The 27,593-nt window shown below is 43.6% G+C and overlaps 2 protein-coding genes across 7 annotated transcripts; one reads left to right on the forward strand and one right to left on the reverse strand.

The window, feature by feature from the left end:
- Nucleotides 1-2,547: 2,547 nt before the first annotated feature.
- CSTF2 (cleavage stimulation factor subunit 2) lies at nt 2,548-17,733 on the reverse strand. Of its 6 annotated transcripts, XM_088151572.1 has the most exons (16): nt 17,597-17,733; nt 15,438-15,516; nt 14,758-14,927; nt 14,488-14,624; nt 13,390-13,509; nt 13,205-13,269; nt 13,090-13,162; nt 12,110-12,245; nt 10,893-10,937; nt 8,197-8,256; nt 6,932-7,073; nt 6,339-6,493; nt 5,321-5,793; nt 4,309-4,434; nt 3,453-3,589; nt 2,548-2,716 (listed from the first exon to the last, which is right to left on the reverse strand). In XM_088151572.1, the coding sequence occupies exons 1-15, from the start codon at nt 17,652-17,654 to the stop codon at nt 3,467-3,469; spliced, it is 1,962 nt and encodes a 653-aa protein (XP_088007698.1). In that variant the 5' UTR covers nt 17,655-17,733; the 3' UTR covers nt 2,548-2,716; nt 3,453-3,466. The 6 variants fall into 6 exon arrangements, with proteins under 6 accessions (XP_088007698.1, XP_007430182.1, XP_015743893.1 ...); XM_007430120.4 differs by having other exon boundaries at nt 12,122-12,245; nt 13,090-13,269; XM_015888407.3 differs by having other exon boundaries at nt 13,090-13,269.
- Nucleotides 17,734-17,821: 88 nt separating this feature from the next.
- On the forward strand, nt 17,822-26,691 carry TYW2 (tRNA wybutosine-synthesizing protein 2). The gene is made up of 7 exons (XM_007430123.4): nt 17,822-17,924; nt 19,399-19,567; nt 20,004-20,202; nt 21,023-21,173; nt 22,552-22,661; nt 23,693-23,850; nt 24,762-26,691. The coding sequence occupies exons 1-7, from the start codon at nt 17,851-17,853 to the stop codon at nt 25,227-25,229; spliced, it is 1,329 nt and encodes a 442-aa protein (XP_007430185.1). The 5' UTR covers nt 17,822-17,850; the 3' UTR covers nt 25,230-26,691.
- The last annotated feature ends 902 nt before the right edge of the window (nt 26,692-27,593 follow it).

Raw genomic sequence — 27,593 nt, forward strand, 5'->3', positions numbered from 1 at the left:
TATTATGTATTCCAAATGTTTGATTCTTGCTTAAATATTAATGGGAAAATTAAAAGAATTTGATGCATTAGCACATTTGAAGGTTAACAAAGAGAAGACAAAGATGTTGACAAAAAATATGAAGATACAAGATCAAATAGAATTGATGAATAAAATGGGTTTAAAGGTCAAGAAGATAAAATACTTGGGTATTAATATGACAAATACAAATTGTATGTTATTTCAAAATAATTATGTTAAGACACGGAATGAAATTTAAAAAGATATGTTAAGATGGCAGGAAATACAATTGTCATTGTTGGGAAGAATTTCTGTGATTAAGATGTTTCGCCTAGAATGTTATTTTTATTCCAGACAATACCAGTTTTGACATCTGATGTACCAATTAAACAATGGCATAGAGACATATCTAAATTTGTGTGGCAATGAAAAACCCCCCTATGAGCTAAATATAAGATGTTACAAGATGCAAAAGAAAGAGGATTAGGTATATTTGAATTGAAATTATACTTTGCAGCTTGTTGTTCACTTTGGATGAAAGAATTGGATGTTGCTGAGAAACAGAAGGCTTTTGGACTTAGAACAACATGACTTGAGATTTAGGTGGCATGGATATTTATGGTACGACAAAGCTAAGGTTAATGCAGATTTTAAAAATAATTTTGTTAGATGTGCCATACTGAGAATATGGAACAGATAGATATCTAGATTATGTCCAAAAATATCTTTGTGGTTCTCAGCACAGGAAGTATTTTATAGAAGAGAAATAACTAATCATAAGTTAACTTCTCTGATGTACTAGAATTTTGTCAAGGAGAATGTAAAATAAAATCAAGAGAAGGATATCCAGGTCAATGGTCTTATAAACAATTATTAGAAAGATTTAAAGTAGATAAAATAAGTTCGTTTTGAACATTGTAAGACTGAATTGTGTACAAATGATGAACATGTTATTGCTAAAATGTATAATGCATTTTGAAACAGAACAAATGTAAGAATGTATGATAAAATGGGCTAAAACCTTTGGTTGTAATATACAAATGAAACAGTGGGAGAATATGTGGTTGAAATGACTGAAATTTACATTATGTTCTAGTCTTAAAGATAATTTTTATAAAATGATGTATCATTGGTACTCACTGGAAAAAACTGTCTAGAATGGACAGTATAAAGGTACCTCAAATTTATACTGAAAATGTAATCAACAAGGGACATTTTATCATGCTTGGTGGATGTGAAAAAAAACTAGAAAATTTTGGACTCAGTTACATATAATAATACAGAAGATTTTAAAGATTAATATACAACTGAAACCAGAGGCTTTTATTTTGACTGATGGATAAACAGAAAAGAGCCACGGAACACTGTTTTATATATGATAACTGCAGTGAAATTATTGTATGCACAAAGAAGGAAAGATTTGGCAATACCTACAAGAGGAATGGTTGGTGAAGATAACAGAACTTGTTGAAATGGCTAAGTTGACAGCTTTAATTAGAGATAGGATATTGTCTAATACTGATTGGAAATTCCTTTTTTTCACTTTTTGCATGAAACAGAAAAAATACATTTATGTTGTAGTTTTGATGATTAAATAGATTATAGAAAAAAACAGAAGAGGTGCTGTAACCAGAGTGAAGTTAATTTACATTTATAACTTATAAAAGAAAATGGAAAGTCATTTCTTTATAATTTTTCTGCACTTTTAACTTTGTTATTTCCTTCCTTTTTCTTCTTTCTTCTAATTATTAGTTCTCCTAAGTTTTTATCTTTCTTTTAAAAATTCTAATAAAGTTTTACATATATATTAAAAAAAACCCCAACATTTGATTCTTGCTTCATCTGGCCAAGACACCCCCCTCTATTTTGACCACTATGTTTTAAAATCCATGCTGATGTCACATATTCAGGTCTATAATCAACTCAATCTTCTACCCAGCTAGAGAGTTAACACTTCCCAGGTGTTGCCCTTATTTTTGCAAGGCTGAACAGTAGTAGCCGCAAAGATTGTATTTGCAGACAATCTTCAGGCAATCAGCTTGCCAGGAGGAGTGCTCTGAATTGATTACTCTTGTGGTGGGAAATTACAAGGGTGCAACGTAACAGGAGTGTCAACAGCAATCTGATAACGAATTATTCCAATGCTAAGTGAATATTAATGTCAAGGGGTTGTAATGTATTCTGAGCAGGCTCTGAAAGGTGCATAGCATCAGGGGAAGGTTTGTCTGAAATGTTCTCCCTTCCAGTAAGACAAACTATAATCTGATTTGCTTACTGGTGGTTCAACTGCTGCTGGTTTGTATGAATAGTCAATTCTAATTTCTTCAGTAAATCAGGGTAACTGAAACCATTCCACAGAACTCTCCAGCTACGTTTAACACAGCTACGTTTTAGCAGCTCTCTTCCATCATGTATTTTCAATTACATTCTTTTTCCTAAGCAACCCAGCAACCTGAATCCGATTTCTTATATGTTGCTTATAGAGAACTGGATGTACTTTAAAAATACCATTGAAATAAGGGAGGCCCAGCATAACGCACAGCCAAGTGTGTTCACTCAATTGCAGAACGACGTTTTATTTGAGAGACAAGAATGAAAACATGTGGGGGTGGGAACAAGAAACCCCCCGTTTTGCGTCAGACAAGGAGAGGGTCTATGAGCTGCCTTCAGTGTCATTTCCAGCGAGGGGCTGAATTTCATTAACGGTTTTCTAAGCCTGTAAGAATAAAAAGGACAGCGTTAAGAAAAGAGGTAACGCCGTCATCTTCTCCCCTGCAGAAAATAAAGAGGAAATTTCAACCTGACACCAAAAAGCAGTGACTTAAATATGCAATGAGGTAGAATGATTATATATATATATATAGAGAGAGAGAGAGAGGGAGAGGGAGAAGAAGGAGAAGGAGGGAGAGAGGGGGAGATTTCATTTTCTTCCCAGAAAGTGTTTGAAACAGACCAGGCCCGTAGAGTGGTTTTCCGTTTTATTAACACTATTGGATGTCCATAGCTATTGTAGAGCATATTGTGCAACAGCGTCACTTTGTGATCATTTACAGAAATGTACATGAGAAATAGAAATCTGAAATGTACATGAGAACAGTGTGTAGCCACAATGTTTTTCCCAAAGACACAGGCCACTGATATGTCACCAAAATAACTAGGAGTGGAATGAGAAACAGGATGCAAGGCTTATGTAGTGTAATTTCAACATAGGGTGGGCTAAAAATATTCTCTAGTATTTCACCCTTTATTATAAAAGAGTTGCTCCCGGGTATGCTAAAATGCAGGTACGGAAGCTAAAAACAAAACCAGAGCTAGAATAGGAAGGAAGAGTTTCTCAAGCTTGAATAGTGCTTGTGAACAGAATTCACTTGATCGCTGAAGATTCTGTGCTGCTTTACAGAAACCAGTGCAGTTTTGCTGCTGTTCCTCCCCTGCTTCAATCCCATCTTTACCCAAAGAATGTGGATCACGGGGCGCCAGTGGATTTCTGTATCTGCTCTTTCAGAATGAGGATGCTCTGTCTTTGTTCTGGAGGCAGCATGGCTATCTGGTCTGCCGTCAGCTGGAGAACTTGCATAATGAGGGCTGCCTGTGGGGAAATGGAGAAGAGAAGGAATGAGGCACAAGATGGGGCAGAGGGGGTCTTGACGGATCATGCTTTTCTGGTGTAGGCTTATGATTGCCACTCGGGACTGTGGAGATTTTCTTCCATAAATCTAGCTGACTGCCTCTGTCTACTCCAGGCCAGGTCAATACACAAGAAAATACACAACATGCCCCATTAATACTTGATGTGTTGTTAATGGCCAGTTTCAAAAAAAGAAGAGAAAATGAATCATAGCTCGGGTTAATCGGCATTTCCAAAGCACGTGAAGAACTGGATTTGAAATGGACATCAAATCTATCAGGAGCCCCGTGAACTCTAAGCGAGAGTTAGAGGAGAGGAGAAAGGATTCTTCATAGTTTGTGGTTTACAAATTCAAACCCTTTCTTTGCTCCTGCCCAGGGGGTGGCTAACAGCCCAGCAACAAACAGTAAAAACTACTGAAAAGAAGCAATAAAAACCATGTGCAGAAAACATCATCCAATCTCAGGGGACCAGAACAAAGTACTTCTGGTCTAAAACCCAGTTAAAAACAATGTAAGGCGGGGTCTTTAGAAGGCTAGAAGTGAGAATTCTACTGTACTTTCCTCAGTTCACCCACTTCAAAAGGACTGAAGGCCACCAAAGGGAACCAAAGAAAAGACATGTGGTAATCTTTATCAAAAGCAACCCAAGGCCTGGTTTTTTAGGATTTTTTTCCTCACCTTTTCATGATCCTGGGGTGTGACTTGGTTTTGTCCAGGACTGAAACCTCCAGGTTGGGCGGCAGTCTGCACCCCTCCCCCTGCCATGGCTCCAGACTGCATTGCCGTTCCTGGCATATTAGGAACCTGAGGGCAGAAGGTACTCAGATTTATTGCCCTGCCAAGCCAGAATGGAATTGACAGTCTGAGAAAAGAGTAATTACCTCTGAACAAGAAACAGGGAGGGGGGAAAAAGGGAGAATGGGTGTGTGTGCAAAACTATTGACATGAGAATAATGGGAAGACCTGGCCTCCTGCCCCAGCAAATTATAATTTCAGACCACAGATCTGAAACAAAGCTTTTGCCCTTGCCCTTTCTATCAACTGATGGATTTTCTAGTCTACATCTTGGGGGAAAAATGATTCCTTTAATGACAACAAAGAGCTTTGTAGATTATCAGGCAAAAAATGTACGAAGCCAGCCTGTAATCACTGGCGTTATTTTTACAACCAGCACTTTAAGGGCTTGGTCAATTTCAGCGCACGGCTGAAACAATCTCTAGGGCAGCTGCATTCCAATTTCGGCGCTGCGGAGGGCTTTTGGCTAAGAAGCAGCCAAACTTTTAAACAGCTTGTCATTTCAGAACAGGGCAACCTGGGGGCCGCATACAGACCCATAAAGCCCTGCCTCCTATTACCATTTGGCCATCCTTCCTTTGTTTAAAGTCTGACAGGAAAAAGAATGGAATTCCTCCCTCCCTCTTCTCATACTGGAGGAGAGGGGAAAAAAACAAGCCTGCTTGGCTTACTGCAGATAAGAGATGTGCCATTTCTCCTCTCTCTGCACTTTGGGCAGGAAAAATGGGAGGGGCCCAGCTGGGAGGGATGAAAGCTGCTTTCATCCTATGGGTGAGAAGGTTCCCGTCTGCTTTAAAAAGACTGCTTCATCAATAGCTTGGCATGATGGGTGGGGGTGGCCGGGCAGAGGCTCTCCAAGCATCAAGCGTTTGTCTCAGGTGCAATCTCCACCTACCTGTCGAGGACCTTGTGGGCCAGCTGCTCCCATATTCAGAGGCCCTGGACCTTGAATTGCACCAGTCATTGGACCCCTGGGGTTCGGACCAGGACCCCTAGGCTCCATTCCAGGGCCCCTAGGCTCCATGCCCCTGGGAGGCTCCATGCCCCTAGGCTCCATGCCTCTAGGGGGTTCCATGCCTCTGGGTTCCATGCCCCTGGGTTCCATGCCCCTGGGGGGTTCCATCCCACGAGGTTCTATGCCTCTCGCATCCAGGACTCTGGGCTCCATTCCCCTGGGCTCCATGCCCCTCGCATCCATTCCTCTGGGCTCCATTCCTCTGGGCTCCATTCCCCTGGGCTCCATGCCCCTCGCATCCATCACTCTGGGCTCCAGCCCTCGGGGCTCCATGCCCCTGCCATCCATCACTCTGGGCTCCATGCCCCGGCCATCCATCACTCTGGGCTCCATGCCCCTTGGATCTCTTCCACCTACATAAAGGAAGGCAGGCAATTCTTACAAAGGGTCTACTGTATAGGTAAAGAGGCAAAGCTAGGAGCCCCCCACCAAGGTCAGCAAGGAACCCACCCCAGGGCAGCTAAGCTGGAGTTTGAAAATGCTTGTAGCTTGTCCTATCTGGAGTAAGGGATATAATTCTAACCCCATGTTTGAATTTTGTTCTGAAAATCCAATACTTCCTTTTTGAGGCTGTTTCAGTTTACTACTGTACAGTTCAGCTATATGAACTGCTCGTAATTTTTGCATCTGCTAGAAGAGTGTAGTGGAATCCGTGGGCTACAGGTTGCTAAGCAACAACTCCTAGCATCTGTTACTACAGACCACGCAGCTTGGGAATTACAATTCTGCAACATCTGTAAGGCCACAGGCTCCGAAAATTATTCCTACGTCATCAGGAATCTTAAGTTCTTGGGTCTCTCCTGCATCATCCATGGCCTGATGTCTCTCTGAATGTGCTGGGGCTGGAACCTTCTGCACTGACCCCTCACCGCTCTTCCCGCTGCCGGCCACCCTTTACCTCGGCCATCCATCAATGGCCCTCGTGGCTCTCCCATCAAGGGTCGCGGCTCTCCCATTGGTCCGCCTCTCATTTCATGGGGGGGCAGCCCACGGCTGTCATGGCCAGGCATGTGGTGCATCGGTGGTCCCTGATGGGGTGGCCCAAGGTAACCTCTGCAGAAAAGGTGAGGAGGGAAGAAAGGAGACATCAGGTGCCAGGTTAAAGCCACAGAGAAGCTCTCTCACCTCATCAATAAGGGGGCTTTATACGATGGGTAACCCAAGCCTGGTCCTGGCTTGTTCAACGAACCACATTAGAACACAATCTGGGCTTAGTGTTATGTGCAAGCACAGTCAGTGCGAGGACCGGTTTGGAAGTCTGGTGGTGCGGTCTGGAGAAGCGACTGCTGTCAGCAGGAGGACAAGGCTCCAGGAGGGATATAAAGAATTGGAATGAAGCTGCCATTTGATCTCTACGTTCAAAGAGGAGAAGGCGGATGGAAAAAAGACAGCTTTGCTCACAACACATTTCTGCCATAGATAAACCCAGCCTGCTTTCTGGTCCCTATGAAGATATAGTCCTAAATAAAGTCTGTATTCCCACCTGCCTACCTGGGCTCCACGTCTCCAGTGACTGAGAGCAAGGTGCCTCCCCGTGGGTCATTGGGGGCATCTCCCAGAAGGCCTCGGGGCGGTGGCCCACTGGCTGGCATTGGCCCCCGGTGCATAGGGGCCCGTGGGTCTGGCATAGGCACTGTCAAGGAAGCAAAAAGAGGGCTTTGAGAGTCAGGAAGAGAAACCATCTATAGTCCAATGGTTCAGCATTCCTTCAACTGACGTGCTTCTCCTTCATGTACCCACTTTACATAAGAAGTAGCCTACGCCAGAGTGAAGCCCTAGAGAGGTATAAGCTGCTTCCATGCAGACTACAGCGGTTCCAGGGCTCCTTCCCCATATGACACATATTCTGCCTTATCAGGGACGAACAGACTCAAGAAAAGACAAGTACACACCACACACACAGAAGGTACAGCTTCTGTTTTGATACCACTTGCCAATCGCATCTGTTCTGAACAGCGTATGTGTAAAGATTTTAGTTAGTTCCCCCTGGCACTTATTAATATCTATTCATGTGGCACATGAAAATGGATCAAGCTTCTGCTGCTAAGCATTTTAAATGGCACATACACGTGTGCACACTTTCTTCGCTTGACCTTTTACAAAAAAATTCTGTTCATCCAAAAAGGTTTTCAAGTCCATGTTCTGTACTCCAGCATCACATTATTTCTATAATATAGTTAAGGTATTGGCAAAGTATAATGTAATAGATAAAAGGTGAAGATACACATGTCCCCAAAGAGTTTATAGTTTAAATCAGTGTTTCTCAAACTTGGCCACTTTAAGATGTGTGGACTTCCCCATGCTGGCTGGGGAATCCTGGAAGTTGAAGTTCACACATCTTAAAGTGGCCAAGTTTGAGAAACACTGGTCTAAATGGTAATAGGGATGGGGAAACTAACTGCAAAGGGGAGAGAAGGAGAAAGCATGGCTGGATAAGAAAGAAAGAGGCATGAACTATATTAAGAATACTGAGGATGGGTTTCAAAAGATTCTGGCTTCATGATGATACCCCAGCCCCAAATATTCATCAGAAACAATACCTCTTTTAGCTAGCACCAGGTGGAGACCTTCTCCTGCCCCACAGCTAGAGCTACAGATGCCACTCTCCCACTTCTTTTTCATTCCAGGTCTAAAGCTGCGCCTGCGGCCTCATTGGCGCCTCTAACTAACAGGTGATGCGCATCTGTGCGCATTAGTCTTGCCCATCTTTTGCAGGGTGCAACAAGCAAGGGGAGGCCAATGGTGACTACTGGTACCTTGAACGCGCTCAATAGAGGCAGGCCTGGCAGGTCCCACGGGAGAGAGCTGCAAGTTCCCTGGCCGAGTAGCAGGAAGAGAGGGAGAAAGAGCTGTCACATCAACAGGAGAGGCACTCGCCACACGCATGCACACGCCTGGCTAAAACACGTCCTCTCGCACATCTCTGGAGAGAAGCGAGCCTTTGAAGGCAGCCCTCTTACGCAATAGTCAAATATGCGAAATTAGGCTATTGCCAGGTAGAGTCTAAGGAACTAGGGTAGCAGGGAGGGGTGGAAAACTGCCTGTGAGAAATGCTGAAAAGTTTCTAATGGATCCTCTTCTTTTATGAAGGGGGAAGTTCACAGCTTGCCAGTACTTTAAGGCCAGCAGGAATGACCAGTTCCATCTCCAGCACAATTCAAAATTATGGTTTGACCTCTAAAGCCCTTAAAGGTCTAGAAGGGTGGGATCTCAGCAACAGCCCACTCACATGCCAACCTGTCAGAGGCTAAGGTCTCCCCTAGTCCAATGACTCCCAGTCTTTAGAGCAGGGTTTCTCAACCTTGGGAACTTTAAGATGCGTGGACTTCAACTCCCAGCTGGCTAGGGAATTCTGGGAGTTGAAGTCCACGCATCTTAAATTTCCCAAGGTTCAGAAACTCTGCTTTAAAGGCATGAAATGAAGCTCCTTCGCATAGTGTCAGGTGCCTGTGTCCTTGATGGCTTTTGATCTCTGATGGATATTTTATTTCTGGCTCCAGTGCCATTTTGCAATGAAAGTGCATTTCAATGTGCTTATTGTCAATGTTTTTAATGATTTGTAAGCTGACCTGGAGTAATATAGGTGGAAAATTCAACGCTGATAACAGCTGCTTTCACACATCATAGTAAGACATTGTTTCATTCAGGTTTGCTGTTTAAGCACTGAGCCATAAACAATGACTTATTAACCTCAAGGCTAGTTCAATTTAGAGCTCACTAACCCAAAGCTAAACAAACCAGGTTATTCCATCATGTAATGCATAAACCCAACCAATGACTGGGGAAAATAGAGCCAAATCTAGGGACAGAATGACCAAGTAAACTTGTACGGAAAGCCAAAAGCCACTCAGCAAGTTTCATGGCCAGGCAAAGGGGGAATTTGAACCCAGGTGACCCTGTTTCTAGAAGAACAGAATACTTCCAATTTTGAGTTTTAATTTTAGGGAAATCGCAAAACAATTGTATCCTCGAAACATAATGAAGCATTGCAGGAGAAGCAGATGCAAGAGACTCTACTGCAAACACCCACTCAGCTCTGCGTGGCTGAAACTGTTTGCGTGGTTTCTTAAGAGTAAGCTCCACTTCCCACAGACAGCACTTCTGAGCAAAGAAAGAGGTGGCTGAAGGCTTCTCTTTTCTACCCAGTCATTAAGGTGAACCAGATGAATTCAGGAGAATACTGCAATTCGTCCCAGGGATGGGACTGGAAAGAAAATTAAGGAATTAAATAGATTTAAAAAATAAATAAAAAAAGGCCTTCTGATAGACATCTACATCATGTCAGCAAGCTTCCTGGACGGACATTTGGCAGCCTGTGATCAGAGCTTGGGGCTAAAATGAGATTTTGCCTAACCCAGCAAGGCAGTTCTTAAGGACTTTGGGAAAGGGGTGGTGGCGGCGGCAGAACTAGTGTTACGTTTCAGTGCAACCAGTGGAAAAACATGCAGGGACGTTTCCAGACATACACCTCCTTGGCCTCCATCACCAGAACAAAGCAAGCCCCATCGCCTTGTGCAAAGTCATTACAAAAGGAAAGGAAGAAAGCAAAAAAGCCTCTCAAAGAGTGGGAAGCAGCACCCTCTGCTGGCGGAACGAAAGAAAGCAGGCGCAACTTGGTTCAAGCACTACCCGAGGGGGCCCTGAAGGAGTTCAACCAAGGGTGGTGGTCCCCGTTTTCTGCAGGGCATGCAAGTACCTGGTGGAGCATTACTGGGGAAAGCATCGCTCTCATTGTCCACTAAGCGCAAAGAGAAACGGAGGGACAGAGTTACAGAAAACCTGGGAGAGCTACTCGATCGCCCGCAAGTTAGTCGGGAAAGGAGAACGTTGGGGTGGGCAATTGTTTGACAGCCGGGAGCCACACAATACATTTCTAGGAGGCCGGGGGGTGATGCAAAGTGGATGGAGTCGCATCATGCAAATGGGTGGGCTGGGGGATTCGGGTTTTCCCACGGTGGATTTGTTTTGCTTGTTTTTTTTTTTAAACGCTATCAAGTCCATTTTTTTCTTTTTTCTTTTTTAATCCCGCCTTTATTATTTTTATAAATAACTCAGGGCGGCAAACATATCTAATACTCCTTCCTCCTCCTATTTTCCCCACAACAACAACCCTGTGAGGTGAGTTGGGTTGGGAGAGAGGGACTGGCCCAAAGTCACCAGTCACTATTTATAGTCACCCAAAGTCACTATTTCTGGGTTTACACTGCTGTTTTAATGCACTTTCCACCTCACAATAGCAGGAAACTATGGTCTGCTAACTATGGACCCGGGGGAGCTTCAGGGCTGCAGAAAAAGGATTATGGGGCTGCAAATATCTTGCACCCTGTTTGTAGGGCACCCCCTGATATAGAGACTCCCTCGACCCAAATCTGTCCCTGCTCAAGCTTATAAAATGTTAGCCACCTAGAGACCTGTGCTACCCCCTCTAACCGAGGGGGAATGATGCATTTACCTTGTCCGCGTTCCAAGAGCATCGGGCCGCTCCCGGGCATGCTACCTGTGGGAGAACATTCACCGAAGCTATCAGGTAGATGAATTGATGAAAACGGAAAAGCTTGCGAGGCAAACTCTCTGCCAAATAATTCCTTTCCAAAGCAGCGCAAACGCTATTGCATGAATACAGCCTTCCCCAATTTGGTGTCCTTCCGACACATTGGGGTGACAAATCACCCCTCAGGATCAGCAGGCAGGGGATCATGCAAGAGATGGGGTGGAGGGCTAGAAAGAAAACATATTGCCGGGGCCACTCCTGGCCCAGATTAAGCCTCTACCTGCTGCTAGCTATCAAAGACACTGGCTGAGTTAATTTTCTAAATTGGAATTTTCAGAACATGTTTCAAGTTGAAGGAAGAGATGTACGATGATGTTTATAAAAAAGGAACTGCTTAAAGCAGCCAACACAGAGAGAATATATACAGATCTGATTTCCATATCATCATGATTAAAATGGAAATGTCGCCAACTTAGGGTGAATCTGGCTAGAGAGTAAGCCATGATTAAAGAAATCAAGGCTGAACATAAGGTGAACCTAGTGTTTAATGCTGAGATTCACCTTGATTTGCTTTGACTCAAGACAAGGGGTTAAATCAATGGCTGCCCACTGGCTGCTATTGCTTGGGAATTTTGGCTTTTTTTTTTACGTTTATTTGTAATTTGGGAGTGAAACAAATTAACCAGCAGTTTTCACTGAAACTTTATTTATAAAGTGATATAAAAAATAAATTGCATATAAATTATCCATCTTACTTATAGTCTAATCTAAATTATCTAAACTATGAAAACTTACTTAGATGAACAACTTATAAATCCATTCCTTTTCATATAAATTATCCATCTTATTTATAGTCTAATCTAAATTATCTAGTTTAAACTATGAACATTTACCTAGATGAACACCCAGTAGAATTCGGTGGGGTTTCTCCCAGTTAACTGCATACAGGATTGCAGCTTTAAATACTTAATAGTGCAATTCAATGCAAATTTAAGCAGGCTAATTATGAATTCAAGAGCTCACTCCCAACTATGTAGGACTAAACTAAGTTTGGCCAAGTTTCTCCTCCTCATTTTACGTTCCCCAGATGTCTTTGCTCCAGCATCCATGATTCTGCATATGAAAGTCAATATTTACAGCCCCCAGAGCTAGGAAATAGGCTGGAAAGATCAACATACCGACAAACTCACCTCCTGGAGCCATGGGCCCTGGCCCAGGTCCAGGCACCGAAGCTGGCATCTGGCCTGGAGCAGGTACTCCTCCTTGCATGGGGGGCTGCATCATGGGAGCAGCTCCATTGACGTGCAGGCCCCCCTGTGCAGAGGAAAGAGAGAGAACAGAACAATGACATTTCGGTTTTAAACAGTTGGCTAACTCGAACCTGGGTGCTCCAGATGTGAGACTGACCACCGCACTGGTCAAAAATTTAACAAAATCCTTGGTCAGGGAAATAATTCCAGTGTGGCTTCTTCTGTGACGTGCTAGTTGCAGTATTTATGAAATATTTTTGCATAGGGTATCATATGAACCCTTGCTGTCTGATATGATACCAACCATACAGAATAATTGTCTTGGTAGAATTTGGCCTAAGTTTCGTCTAATAACACACTTGAGAAATGACTAGTTTGGGGCACAAACTCACCTTAGTGTTTCCCAAAAGAAAAGATCAAACAAATTAAAATAAAATAATAATAATCAGCCTTCCTCAGCAGAGACTTTATCCATTCCCTGGGATTTCTTACAGTTTCCAGTAGGTTACTCTGGAAGCTTCAGCTTTTTGCAGCAAAACCAGAGAAAGCCTTGAAGCATCTTAAAAATGAATTTAGGAATTGCAACCCAAACAGATTTGTAAGGCATCTAGCTGGTTTACTGATTATGTTATGGATGTGCTGATTGATTCTATCACTTTCCCATCTATTTTAATTTACTTACCAATAATGGGCTAATATGTTTGTACTTACAACCTTTGTTGGGTGATTATTATTGTACCATTTTATTATTATGCTTTAGCAACAACAACAACAAGCAGGAAGAGACGTGTCCTATGAATATCTGCAAATCACAATATACCCCAAACCAATAAATGCTCTATCAAACCGAAAAGAGATATGGAACACAGACTGAAGGAAAAGATTCAACTCAAACAACAGCTGCTTACAATTGGTTGTGGCTGAGAAGAAGGGACATTTGGCTGGTTCATCTGAGCATTTGGACCAGGTCCTGGCCCAGGTCCTGGCCCGGGACCAGCTCCTGGCCCAGGACCAGGACCTTGCCCTGGCCCTGGCTGTGCATTTCCAGGAATCAGAGATGGGACGCTGGTTTGGCGATGAAGAATTTTCTGAATGACAGAAAAGAGAAAAACAAGGTGAGTGTTTGTCAGGGTAGCAGAAGGATATTCAAGATACAAAAGCACACGGCTCTGCCTCTTACCCCAAGGCTGGAAAGGTTACAAACATACCAGTGCGATCTCCGGGTCAACAATACGCATCACCACTTGGGCCTGCAGCAAGGCGTAGGCAAGTTGAGGGTTCTGCAAGAGCATACTCCGCGCCTCCTGAGGACTGTTCTGGACACACAGCTGGAAGAACAGAAAAGGGGAGAATCTGGGACACAAATAACAACTGACCTGTCATCTCTCAACTTCTGGAGCGTTTCTCCACAGCTCAAGCTTTGACAGCTCAGACAGGAGAAAACAAATCCATTCTCAGGTTGGGTGAAAAAGCTATTTCTGTCTCTTGTAGCCACAGGCAAATATTGAAAAGTCATCTCTTTGGAGAGCTGAATAAATATTTCTATTTATATTTCCAGCACCTCATTTCTTGCACACTGTATTCCCTAAGGGGGACGGAACCATCACTTTGTGACAGACAGGACATGTGCTCAGCATCCAGAAGGTGTTAAAATTCCAATTTTAAAACAACCTTCCCCAATCTGATCTCTTCCCCCCTCCTGCTACTCCTTCCCAGTCCTCCACATTTCAAGGGCACCAGGTTGGGGAAAGATGCTTTAGAAAGTCTCAAGTGATTGCTAATGAAAAAAGATCAATCAGATACAAAGGTGAAGAGGCAGACTTTTTACCTAGAAGCCTGGGAACTGACTGGTATTAATGGGTTTGAGAAATAGCCTGATCTGGCATAAAACAGTGTTTAGTTCTGCGAGGATCTGCTCAGATGAAAAAGTCTATTTCTGTCTCCCCCTGAGGGACTCATTCCTTTTTCCAATTCCCACATGCTTTTCTTCTGCATCCAATATGCTGCCCTGCACTCCCAGCCAACTACTCTCCTTCAGAAGAGAGGGAATTCTCCAACCCAACTTCTCATCTTCCGCTAATCAAAGGGTATGTCCCTTTTCCCTTGTAAAAAGAGATGAAGATGCTTCCATCAAATGGATGGGCAGAAGAAGAGACATGAGATTTCTGACTCGCAGCCAAAGGTCAGCTTGGTTTCCATGCCAACTGTAAAGGAGAGGACCCTCCCTCTTCTGCAACTAACAAGACAATCAAGCAGCTGGGAAATCCATCCCCCCTCCATGACCCCCTGATTGCCTGCCCTCCAACCTTCATCTGCTTCATCAGTTCAAACATCTGCTCAGGAGGGAGGCTGGCCACTGCTCTGCTGATGGACTCAGGAGCATCTTCGGGGTTCACGGGGTCTCCGTAGGGCGACTCTATGATGGGAGCACCAGTGCCCAGGCCTAGCAGAGAAATAAAGAAAAACCTTAGGGCCAAGGATCATTGATCAGGCATGCTGTAAACAGCACAGAATCACAGCCACGGCTTCACCTGCACACACCCCCCCCCAATCTTCTGATGGGCTTTCAGACTCACTCTTGAGTTCCTCCTTGTTCTTCTCACTGGCTGCATTGTCCACACGCAGTGCTCTTCCACTAAATTCACGCCCATTGAGATTCCGCATGGCACTGAGTGCTGTCTCTTGGTCTTGATACTCACAAAAGCCATAGCCTTTTGGTTTGCCCGTCTCTCTGTCATATACCAATCTGGTTGGCAGAGCAGAGAAAACCAAGACAGTTATACCTGGGAAAATAACCAGGTAGAATGTTTCCAAAAGAGAGAGAAGGAAGGTGCTGGTAATGAGAACATCAGAATTAAAACTAATGGGTGATCCCATCTCACAAAGGAAATTACTTTATACGTGTTGGACTGTATGTCTAAGCCAGAATAGGGTATGCTATATCCCTCCAGATGAATTGCAGTGGTTCTCCAGAGTAGCCATTCTCTATTGGAAGCTCCAGTCTGATCCATCTGATATATTTGAAGGACACCAGGTTGGGGAAGGATGATCTAGATTCTGAGACAGAAGCCTTTCTTATTGCCTCTGGTTAAATTATTTTAACCAAGACATCAAGAATGGAAACTGTGGTCCAACACATGCACTCTATTATTCAACCTAGAGCCCTCATCTTCTGCCCCTTCTCCTCCCCACAATTTCTAAATCCTCCAGGCCTAAGAACCATGTTTCAGGGAATTCTAACAGACATGCTCCTCACCGGAAACTGACAACAGGTCCAACCTCTGAGAAGATGTCTTTTAGCTGCTCCTCTGTGGCTTCGTAAGGGATATTCCCCACTACAGGAGAAAGAGAGGAGCAGGTCATCAATATCTGTGGGCATATCTGCAATTAGGCAGGCATCTTTTCAAGAACAGATGAAGGCAGTCTTTCCAACCCGGTGCCTTCCACAGATACAATTCCTATTATTTCCAGCTAATACAGCCAGCAAGCATATTGCATTAGTCATTTGTTGTAGTTAATGTTGCTGTTTACTTATTTCTTTATTTGGATTTATTAGCCGCCCAACTCCAATGGACCCTGGGAAGTGTACAAAACTAGAAAAATCATTAAAAAAAGATAAAAAATCAAACCAAATGGACAGCCCAGAAATAATCTTATAGACAACAAAAATCAAACAAAACAGGGGCCCTAGGCAAACAATAATACATCAACCCCGGGCCTAGTACAGCCAGTTAAAGTGACATTTGTCACTTTTGCTAAATTATGCCACTGCCTTATGAAACCTAGGTAGAAATGGAAAAATACTGCTGAACATGGCAACAATGAAAAAATCTCATCAAGATGAGAAACAACTGAATGAGCCCACAGACCTAACCCTTTGCCACTCATAATTACTTCTTATAGGTCAGTTTCCTGGGGCTAAGTCACTCATTTTATTTCCCAGAACTTAATCTCCTGGAATATTTCATACTTGTATTCAAAACCAGTCAAAACATAAAGATGGGTATAAAACAGCTATCCCTAATCTGGGGGGTTCCTGAGGCAGGGCAGGCTGGTGATTTGTAGCCCAATTGTCTGGAAAGCACCAGATTGGAAAAGGCCAGTTTAAAGCAAGTTCTCTGCTAAGAAGGGGATGAAAACAAGTGCAGTGACTGTGCACTGCACTTGTTTACCCAGACAATCCATAGGATTACAGAGGTATTCCATCAAGGAAAGATATTGCTTCCCACTCATTCTGCATCACCTGTTAAGATAACTAACAATTGACTTGTAACTTCAAAATAAATGATACACACACGTGTCAGATTTCTGTAACAGTCCCTTGTTTTACTATGTTCCAAGCTCTTCTCATAATTCTCAATTTGTTCTGACAATTATTAGTACTTAACATATCCAGCACCTGTTTTGTGCTTCCCAAAACATTCCCCCCTCTTTTCAGCGATGGTGGGGGTTAAGGGGCAAAATGGATGACTTAAGCCTTGCAGAGGCTTTAAGTACTTACTTCACTCCAGAAGACCTGAGCAGAGTGAAGTTTCCTGCTCTAAACAAATCCTAGAGATCTCTGTCTGCTGAAGGAAGCAGGAAGTACATTACATGCATTTTTGACACAAACTAAGCTAAAACTAGTTGAATAAGCTTTGCTTAATGCTTTAAAAAAATTACAGCAATGACACAAAAGAGAAATATACACAGTACTGAGATGTTCAGGATGCTGGACATTCTCTACATTGAGAATGTGCTTAATTTAGTAAGTTTTGTTTTCCGTAACTGCTGTTTCTACTCTATAGTTTTTTGATCCAGCTGGAAGCCCCAGATTGGCTTTGCTATTTAGTGCTAAAGCTGACCCGTTAAAGTGTAACACAGCAGACTTTCTTACTACATTACTACTATTCTTGGATAAGACTGTTTCTCCATCTCATAAACAACAGTACCATATGAAGTGGCTCTACAAGCAATGATAAAATGAGTTTTCTCAAGGCGAAGCCCTTCAAGGCTGGGAATTTGGGGCATTGTAGTCCCAACATACCTAAGAGCACCAATTAGGGAAGTTTAGTGTAAGGCAAAGGAGATGCTCAACCAAGGCAGAGAACTGACCCAGATCAGAAGCTGGTTTTGCTTAATATAAATGGAAAAGGCTTTGAGAATTAAAAGTAAATTTAAGTTGCTTTACATCAGAAACAGTGAAATACCAACATTGCCCAGACCTACACAGCATGCAGAAGCAATGATAAAGCAAACAATTTTGAAGTGTTTCATTTCATCCCCCATCCCACTCAACCAGACAGCTTGGCTGGCGGGAGGGGCGGTTATGGGGGTTGTAGTCCCCCTCGGCTGGGCACGGGCGCGCTAAGGCGGCGACGGCAGGAGGCTCTCCGCCCCGGGGAGAGAGGGTGGCGGGTGGGCGCAGCACCTCACCGAACACGGAGCGCAGAGACCGATCCACAGCGGGGTCCCGCACCGACAATCCCGCCATCTTCCTCTCCTTCGCCCACCGCGGCTTCCCCGCCGCGACTCACGCCGCCGACTTCCGGCCCGCCGCCGAAACACGCCGCCGCCGACTTCCTTTTCATTGGGTCCCACCCTTTTCCCCCTCCCCCGGAAACCCTAGCGCTCAAACCCGAGTTCCACTTCCGCGCTGATTGCTTGTTCCTCCCTCCCGATTCCCAAAGATGGAGGCGGGTGCTTCGTCCTCTGGCGGTACTGCAGCTCTCGTTACCGAGCCTCAGTTCGCCCAGCTTTTCAGGTGTGAAGGGAAATTTCTGGGAAGGGGCGTGTTGGGATGCAAGGGGTTTTCATGCAGGCAGGTCTTCTCTCCTTAAAACCCAGTTCATCTCAGCCTGGCCCCCGATGCAGTATCTATCTATCTATCTATCTATCTATCTATCTATCTATCTATCTATCTATCTATCTATCTATCTATCTATCTATCTATCTATCTATCTATCTATCTATCTATCTATCTATCATCCCTCCCTCCCTCCCTCCCTCCCTCCCTCCCTCCCTCCCTCCCCCATCTCACAAAACGGGACTCTGGGCAGCAATAAAAAACCATAACATGAACAATATTAAAAAACATTCCAGAATTAAAACATTACTCTTATTATTAAAAGCCTAGGAGAGAGCATTTAATGAGGTGACTATGTTGTGTGTAACATCTGTTATACACAAGGTAGTCACCTCATTAAATCACCGTTTCCTTGAGACCCCCAAGCCTGTTGACCCAGCCAAGTTTTGAGGGACTTCCGGAAGGATGGGGACAGGGCCAGTCTCACCTGGGCGGGGGGGGGGGGGGCTGATGTTCCACAGAGCAGGCACCATGGCAGACAAGGATCATCTCTTGCAGTCAAACACCACCCTGATTGCCACAGGCCACAAATGGGAAACAGGTGAGTGAAGGGGGGGGGGGAGACAAGGTGGTTTCCATCACTCTCTGGGTATAGAATTGAACCCCAGTTCACCCTGCGTAGAAACCCAATGGAGCTGTCCCTCCTGTCTTCCACCCACCACCAGCAAGCTTCGTGTAGGCTTATTTACAAACATCCATTAGTGCAATCAACAGAGTGTGCTAGGTGCATCAAGTTACAGAGGAAATCTATTTATGTGGTCACTAAGGGTCATCACCAACTTGATGGCAACTAATCAATCAGGTACATAAAGAAGGGCATGACGTGGAAAATGGTATTGACCAAAGCCTCATTTCCTTAGGATTCATTTCTGAGGGCAGCTCTGTTTTCTCCCAGATCAGGGAATAGCAAGTGAAAAAGATAGCATTGCAGCAATTGGACAACAGTTGCAGTGAAAGTGGCATCCTGAAGCTTTGTGGCCAGATCCTGTGGCAGATAGGGGCTTTTGAAGAAAGGGAGAAGCAGACTTGCACAGACTATACATAGAATCCTATTTGCCTGCTATGTAACACTGTAATCATCCTTGTCTTTTCTCTGCTCCAATCACAATAAATTGCCATTCTTCCCAAAATATGCCAGCTTCCCTGTTTTATAGCTGCTCCGTAAACAGATTTCTTGTAAGTCTTGATGAATTCTCAGGCTTGCCATTTGATTTCATGTTGGTGAAGCCAGACATGCTTTCTCTTTGGGGCTGACTTAATGTGGTGCCATCCAGGGCTAAAAACAGTCTTTCCTGCATTCTATTTTGGACCTTCTCTGTAGTAATAGCAATGACTGACTGTGGGCATCCTCATGAACTTGTTGGCATTACAGGAAACTCTTGAAGAAAGAAGGGATCTTGAACTGCCTTTATCGAGTGCAAAAACTTCCCGATGGAACCACGGCATTGCCTATACTGGGTCAAAGCTTCACAGCCCAGCACCTGCAGCAGCTGAAGGAGAGCATCCCACATGGAAAGGCCTGTGCTCTGACATGGATCCATGTGAGTCAAGCTCTTCTTGAGAAGGAGTCAAGTTCTTTGACTAATACTAAACTGATCTCCGGAGCTGGAAGTTAATATTGTCCAGTTTGCTTCTGATCTTTCTCCCCCGCACTTTCCTGTTTCCTTCCAGTTTTTCTGGTTGCTTTACTTTCCTTGATAACACTGGTTGATCTTCTTTGATGTAGCCGTGGGTCTGGGCTGGCAGTGTGCTGCCATTGGCTTAACTGTTCTGGTATCACAGAAGGGCTGACTTTGTGTAAGGTAAGGCTTTGGGAACCACTGAGGTTTTAATTAACACATTCAAAGTACTCTGCAATACCTTTGAACATTTTGTCATCAACATCCAATGTATAGCTAAGAGGTTTAGAAAGGATTTTGAACTGAAGCAAGCTGTGTGTATCACAGAGGAAACTAACCATTTGTTTTTCTTTCTTAGAATCCGATTCCTTCAAAAGCAGTTATGGTACGTTCGCCGATTCAGAAACTACACAATGAGCTACAACATCTAATGTTAATCCGTGGTGCTGCTTGGTCAGAAGAATTAGAGAAAGATCTGCCACGGTCCTGGCAGAGGCACAGGGACCTTGTTCTTCTAAGTGAGGATTGCTTTAGAGCAATGCAGTGGAGAGAACTGGGTAAATCGGAAATATAATTTTACAGTGGGTGATGCCTCTTCAGCAAAACCAGACTTTTATTCCTTGTCCAAGGTAGCTGTCTTTGCACAAAGAAACTGAAGGGAAGTGCACGTTTAAAATAGCTAGAATGCAGTTCTATTAATTTGGGTCTGACCAGAGGCAGTCATTTTTTCCTCCCACCACAGACGTTAATTTCCTTTCCTCGCTAAGGTTAATATTTGTTGTTTACATAGCAGCAACTTGGTACTCAGGGCTTCACAAAGACCAGGCATGCTGGATCTTTACTGCATGGGTTTACATAATAATAGAAAGAGGGGGAAGAGATGGAGTCATGGGGCAATAGAAGAAGAAGATGTGATAATTTCACATACTTGGGCTGAATTACAATGATTGGGCTTTATGCATTGCCCTAAGCTATGGTTTGTTTAACCATCGCTTGTTGAATAAGCCACAGCAGGCTGGGTTCCCACCACACATTAAGCCAATACTCAACAAACCGCATTTTAGCTGAATATATTTGTCTTAGCACCATGTGTAACAATTAAACAGATAATATCCACCTATGTGATGGAAGCCAATCTGGGCTGATCCCCCAAAAGCTAAACAGAGTTAGTACTTGAATGGGAGACCACTATGAAACATAAGAACAGCTAATTGAGGGTTAGGTTATCATTTATGCATCTGATGATATGGTTTCTCTTGGAAGCTTATTCATTGCTGTAATACATGCTGTATGTCCTTTAACATGTTACAAGAGACTCCTGGTTGTAACAGAACCACACTGTTCTGGAAAAATAACATCATTTGCTCTCTGTTCTAGGCCAAGAACTTTGGCAGGTGGTTGCTGATGCTTTGGGGGCCCGGCGTTTAGCCAAACGTGGGCGAGTGCAGGCGGATTTGTTTCGATCTCCTGCTGTGACCTTGTTGCTGGGCCGGGATGGCTGGGTTGAACAGGTGGACAATGGAATCAGGTAAGGGAGAGAGAGGCTCTTCTCATCCCTATTTCCTTCATTTACACTTTGATCGTGGAATCACATGACAGATCCTTGGCATTCAAGTTTAAACCAAGAGAGTTAGTGATGTTGACTAGTGCTGGCCCAGAATAATAGTCTTAAATTATAGGAAAGCAAATTCTGCTTGAAAGTTAGGGAGACAAAATCTTCATGATAGAGGATTTCTACTGTGGAAGCCAGCTAGAAACCAGCTGGAGATCTTAAAGCAGAGGCTTGATCATCATTAGTCAGGGATGGATTTCTGCACTGAGTAGCAGAGAGTTGGGCTTGATAGTCCTAAAGGTTCCCTTCCAGTGTTATGATTCTTAGGTACATATTGTGTGTTCTGGGCAAGTGAATCCCATGCCCGAGTTTTACAGAATAGAAAATAGGACACAACAGTAGTTTAGGGAGATTGTGATGACTGCAGAAGCAAAGATTTATTAGATTCTTAACTTCTGTGTTGTTCCACATTTTTGGTTGCATATTTCCCCTAGAACTGTTTCTTCTCTGTCTGGGAAAGGACTTCCATGCCGTGCTAGGTGCAAATTGATATTGTCACGTTCCAAACTCTCAAACGCTTGCATGGACATTTCCCAAAAAATGTATTATGCGTCGTTCACTGTCTCTTTTTAGTTTGAGCATTCAGGCAATCCATAATAAAAAGATTAATCCGTTGTCTGTCTTCCGATAGTTTATGGGGGCCTGATGATCATTAGCATTAAAAAAAGCAAGCTAGATTCCCCTCCCCGTAGCTTGATGAAATCATACACTTATTTTTGTGTTGCTTTCATTTAGATGGGATTGAATTGGTAATCTGATCTTGCCAGAATCCGGACCGTAATACTGTAGGATTTATCATGACCTGCAATGGTCTGAATTCTTGTCTTGTCTTTGGATGGCATCTTTGGATCATAAGGACAGGGCTGGAGGCGGCGAGGCTGGTCACATCAGGAGCTGTTAGTTGATTGCCACCTTCCGCAATACAGTTTGCCCAAATTGCTGATGTCACTGGACATCTGTTAAAAGCACCAGACTGTTTTTTCCTAGTAAGATAGTTTTCATTTCCCACACCTTGTGCATGTTTTACTCTGGAGATGAAGTTACCTGATTTTGTTGGTCACCTTGGGAATTCTGTTGCTGGAGAGGATAGAAAGATCTGTGATAAGTAGGCATGTTTCCAAAAACAGGCAAACATGTACATGTGCTTGGTTAATCTACGCTTCCAATTTTTGCTTTGCACCCTTTCATCTGAAGCAGAGAAATGAGCCATGAGCTCTACATGGTTAGAGTACCTAGATCTCTTGGGCAATTTAGGGTGGATATTTAGTCTTCTGCATCTGCATTTTCTCCACAGATACAGGTTTGATGTGACCCGGTGCATGCTGTCTCCAGGAAACATCACTGAGAAGCTGCGGATAGCCTCTATGTTATGCATGGGAGAAGTAGTGGTGGATCTTTATGCTGGTAAATATTGTGCTTAATAACAGCAGAAATGCTGCTGCCTCCTGTTGAAATCCTAGTCTGGGCACAAAGTGCTTCTGAATCTCATAAGATTTCAGGGATTCTTTTGAATGCAGGAGCCTCTGGGGCTGTTTGGACCAATTAAAGACCTTGGTTGGATTCAAATACAACTTGCTAAGCCCTGCTCGCTTAATTAGGGTTTGTGGAAGAAGCAACTGTTGGTGGATTCACACAACATGCAAAGCCCAAACAAGACATCCCACATCATGGCTGAATCCAAGGTTTGATTCCTGTCACTGAATGTCCTTGATTCTTTGACAGTCCTCCTCTCTCCTCTTGAGATCACTTTAGCACATGGGCACAGCCTTTCTTGGGTCAAAGGCTGCTGGTGGGATTGATGGCATGTGTTAAGTGCAAGCAGAAAGTAGGTAAATAGGTGTGGTCAAAGCAGATTGTGGGTTTGCTCTGTGTAAATAATAATAATAATAATTTTATATACATGTATGTGTATAGACTGCTTCCTCTCTCTTCACTTTCTCCCAATTTTCCAGCCTTAAATCCACTAAATGTAATTTAAACTTTAGCTAAATCGAGGACCGAAGGCTGCTCCAAAAGCTTAAAAGTGATATATAGATCCTCTGATGCTCGAACTATGGTGCGCCACTTCATTCTAGCCAGATTTGTGGAGGAGCATCTTGCAGAGCTCTGGGGGCTGCCAAAGGCGGGGAGGGAGTGGGGTGGGGGGCAGGCCAGAGGTATTGCATGTCTGCTCCAAGCAATTCTGTTTCTGCGAGGGCAGCTGTTAAGAGCTGTTAGTGCTTCAGGGGTATAGAGAAGAGGAGGAGGAATGCTTATAAGCATCAGACGGTTTATAAGCAAAGCTTAGAGGGCCATCTATCAAGGATAATGTTGTTGTATGCTGCCCAGAGTCACCTTGTGTGAGATGGACGGCTATATAAATATGATACATAAAATAAATAATAAATAATACAATTGCGTGGGCACTGAGCTAATCTTATCTCCCTCCTCTTCAGGGATTGGCTATTTCACTCTGCCTTACTTAATTCATGCCGGTGCTGCCTTCGTCCACGCTTGTGAGTGGAACCCCCACGCCGTGGAAGCTCTGCGGAGGAACCTGCAACTGAACGGTGTTGAGGATCGGTGCCACATTCACCAAGGGGATAATAGAAAGGTGAGCAGGAAAGGCATCAAAATCGCCCACGAAACCAAACCAAGCAGGATTAACAAAACAGACTTCTCTACAGCCACCACCAAAAAGACTTTGCTTTTAGTAGGCAAAGGCTGCATTTCCCCAAAGGAAGCATATCAGAGCATACTCTCCTCTGTAAATTAAGGCCTGGAACTTGTGACTCTGTGTGTGTGTGTGTGTGTGTGTGTGTTGTACCTTCAGTCACATGACATTCAGGCAGGGATGAGGATCCTGTTTTTCTGTGAAATACCAGATCTTCATCAAGGGGATCTGCCAGTGGTCACAAGCTGGTTCTGAGTAGGGCTGGAGCCAAAATGGGAGAGTTCATTCCTTTCTTCTCTTTGACAGAGTTCAGCTAACTTGTGATGCCATCAAAGATTTGCTCTTTTGAAGCTGAGCAGGTTCTGTGAATTTAGCCATAATGGCTGGTAAACCAAGATTTATGCTTAACAGTTTGGGCGAACCTAACTGAGTTTATTTAGTAAACCAAGATGAAGCAAATCATGGCTTTGTGTGTGGATTCACACAGCCTGTCTGCCACTGCCCGGAGAGAAAAATATAATCTTTGCCAGAACTCTAAGCTGTTCGTTGGCAGAGGGCTTTTGAAACTGAATTGTGAGCAGCGCGGAAACAGGAGAGGGGTTGCGTATGGTAGTAATATTGCAACTTAGCCATTGTTGCTTAGTGGGAGCTAAACCCAGGCTCTGCATAAAGAGAATTCAGTCCTGGGTGTCCTCAATAAAAAGCATCTTGGAAACACCCTGGAAAAAGGTCTTTGTCTGCCTGAGACCTTGAAGAGTTGCTGCTGTCTGAGTAGAAGCTGAGTAGGAAGACAAATCCGTGATAAGATTTGATTTGAGAAAATATTTCCTCTGCTCTCTCCTTGGCTGCAGGTGGAACTATCAGGTGTGGCCGACAGAGTAAACCTGGGACTGATCCCGACGTCAGAGGAAGGCTGGCCAGTTGCTTGCCGGGTTTTGAGAAAGGATGTTGGAGGAGTCCTTCATATCCACCAAAACGTGGAAACCTTTCCAGCAAGGACACTTGAGCCATCCCGTCAACTGGAGCAGAATCAGTCCCCTAAGCAGTGTCTCCTCCAAGCAGCATCACGTGGCCAAGAAGATCAAGTAGTTCTGGAGGACCATGATGTTCTGCAGAATGCTGGGCAATCATTCACTGCTTCAGCGAAACAAGAGTGGCAGTGCTGGGCAGAAGTCACAGCGACTCGGATCCAGTTTTTGCTTCAGGACCTGGACAGGAAACTCTGGAAAACCCAAATCTTGCACATTGAACATGTGAAATCTTACGCCCCTCATGTAGATCATCTAGTTTTGGATCTAGATTGCCGGCCCCTTGAATAGGGCACAGGGAATGTCTTCTTTCTGGCTCAGGGAATCTTGGAAGAAGCAGGGCGTGGGTATCACATTCTGCGTCTTCTTCGTGAGGCTGCTTCCCACAAAATCACTTTTTGAAAGTCTGAATGTTGCTGGCTTGGGAGTTTTGTGAGTGCAGTCCGGTAGCTTAGAACTGGAATGAATCCTTGCATCCTGGAAGGGACTGAACATAGATACACAATAGAAGTGGTTTGGGCAACTATGCTGGGGTGTACAAAATCCTTCAAGCCTTCTGAGCTATACTATTTGCTGGAGATTCTGCATCAAATCAAATAACTTTATTACAGCCATAAGGCCAGAAAAGGAGATTCTGCATAATTTATTTCAGATAATTGGGTGTTTTCTAGCCATAGCTGGAAAAAGCAAGTTTTGAAATGGGATTCATTGTTCCACTAAGCTCCGTATCTCCCAGCAGAAGTTGCTTAAGGCTGCATCTCTAGGTACGCTTGCCTAGTGAAAAAAGATTTGGATTCAACAATCCTTGCATCTGAAAACATAAACTTCAGTTCTCTTTATTTCTGTGTGTGTAGCTTGTGAATGTCTGATTATATTCTACCAGCATTATAAATCACATTTATACATCACATTTATATAGTCGCTTTGTGAGATGGGCGGCTATATAAATGCGGTGTATAAATAAATAAAATCTTGAGCATAGGGAGGCTTCCGTATCTAGGCTGCAAAAATCCAAATAAACCTTTAATACAATTGGTTGGTTGGAAAAGGTGCTGTCAGACTTCTGATATTTTTGCTACCATAGATTAACATGGTTCTTCTCCTACAGTGTCTACAAAAGACAGTAGGGATCATGGGAATGTATTGCGGACCACATTAGCTTTTGCACTAAAACATCATTTGTTATCGCCATCATTGGTTCAATAAACTAGAATAGCTGGGTTCACACATTATATTAAGCCACAAACCATGGCCTATTGGCCCCCACGGCTGGATTTGTTCAGCAGCCTAGATCAAAACAACTGCATGATGATTTAATGTGATGAGAAACCAGCCCAGTGTGGTTTTTCAGTGAACAAAACGGAATGGTTAATGTGATAACTAACATGGTTTGATTCTAGCCCCTCCTGCCATTTTGTGAATGAGGAAGACAATTGCACTAGAAAAGTAATCTGTGGGGCAGCTTTAATCTAATTTTCTCTTCCTCTGAGATAGCAATAGAAGCTGTGAACACCTAGTTAGGGCGATGTCTGTGTTTAGTTTAAAGGGTGGTGGTTGTTTTTTTCATCATTATTCAGAGATAATGCCCAGGGAAAATGAAAGGTGAGTCACCTTAATCCTCTTTTCATTTGTTCTGCAGGGTGCCACCTCGATTGCCTTTTCCTACCAGGTTTGGGCTAGAGTGCAGTTAGGTTAAAAGTCTTTGGTCCAGTGTTTCCCAACCTTGGCAACTTTAAGATGTGTGGACTTCAACTCCCAGAATTGAATGCTGGCTGGGGAATTCTGGGAGTTGAAGTCCACACATCTTAAGAGTTGCCAAGGTTGAGAAACAGCGGCCTAATGCAATCAACCAGCAGTGCCATTTTTCTCCCTCTTCATTGGGAAAGTAAGCCAAGGGGACTTGCGCTCCCTCGAATGTGCCTATTGAGCGACGGGGAACACGACCCATTTAATGCACGCCTCTCTTTCGAACCCCCCGCCCCAGCTTCCAGTAACCATGAGGAGGAGAAGGGAAAAGGTTTTTTTAAATATATAATTTCTATTAAAAGTTTTAACAGCAGTCGCGAGAACTAATGCAAACTAAAACAGAATAGAGAAAACGAAAAAGGGAGAAATAACAGAAGAAGCTAAAAGCAGAATAAGGTAAAAAGGAGAAGAAAGTTGAAAAAAGGAGAAACATATGAAGGCATAAAGAAATGGCTTCCAATCTTCCTCACAGCAGTTATAAGTACAATTATATTTTAACCTCTCTAAAGTTACATCATGACTCTCTCTCTCTTTTTAATCTATTCTTATACAAAAAAGTTTTTTCTACATTTAAAGTAACGAACAATAAATATCAACATCCCTTTCTAAACATCTTGTTGTAATAGATTATGTTGATAATACTTTTTTAAAATTACATCATGACTCTCTTCTTTGTATAAGTACAATTATGTTTTAACCTCTCTCTAAAGTTACATCATGACTCTCTTCTTTGTCTAGTCCAGTATTTCTCAACCTTGGCCGCTGGAAGATGGGTGGACTTCAACTCCCAGAATTCCCCAGCCAGCATATGCTGGCTGGGGAATTCTGGGAGTTGAAGTCCACCCATCTTCCAGCGGCCAAGGTTGAGAAACACTGCTGTAGTCTCTAATCCTCCAAGAAGTTCACTTT

This window comes from Python bivittatus, unplaced genomic scaffold (assembly GCF_059951505.1).
Source record: "Python bivittatus isolate LINGU-HERP-01145 unplaced genomic scaffold, Pbiv_v1 ctg000670_np1212, whole genome shotgun sequence".
Taxonomy (NCBI): domain Eukaryota; kingdom Metazoa; phylum Chordata; class Lepidosauria; order Squamata; family Pythonidae; genus Python; species Python bivittatus.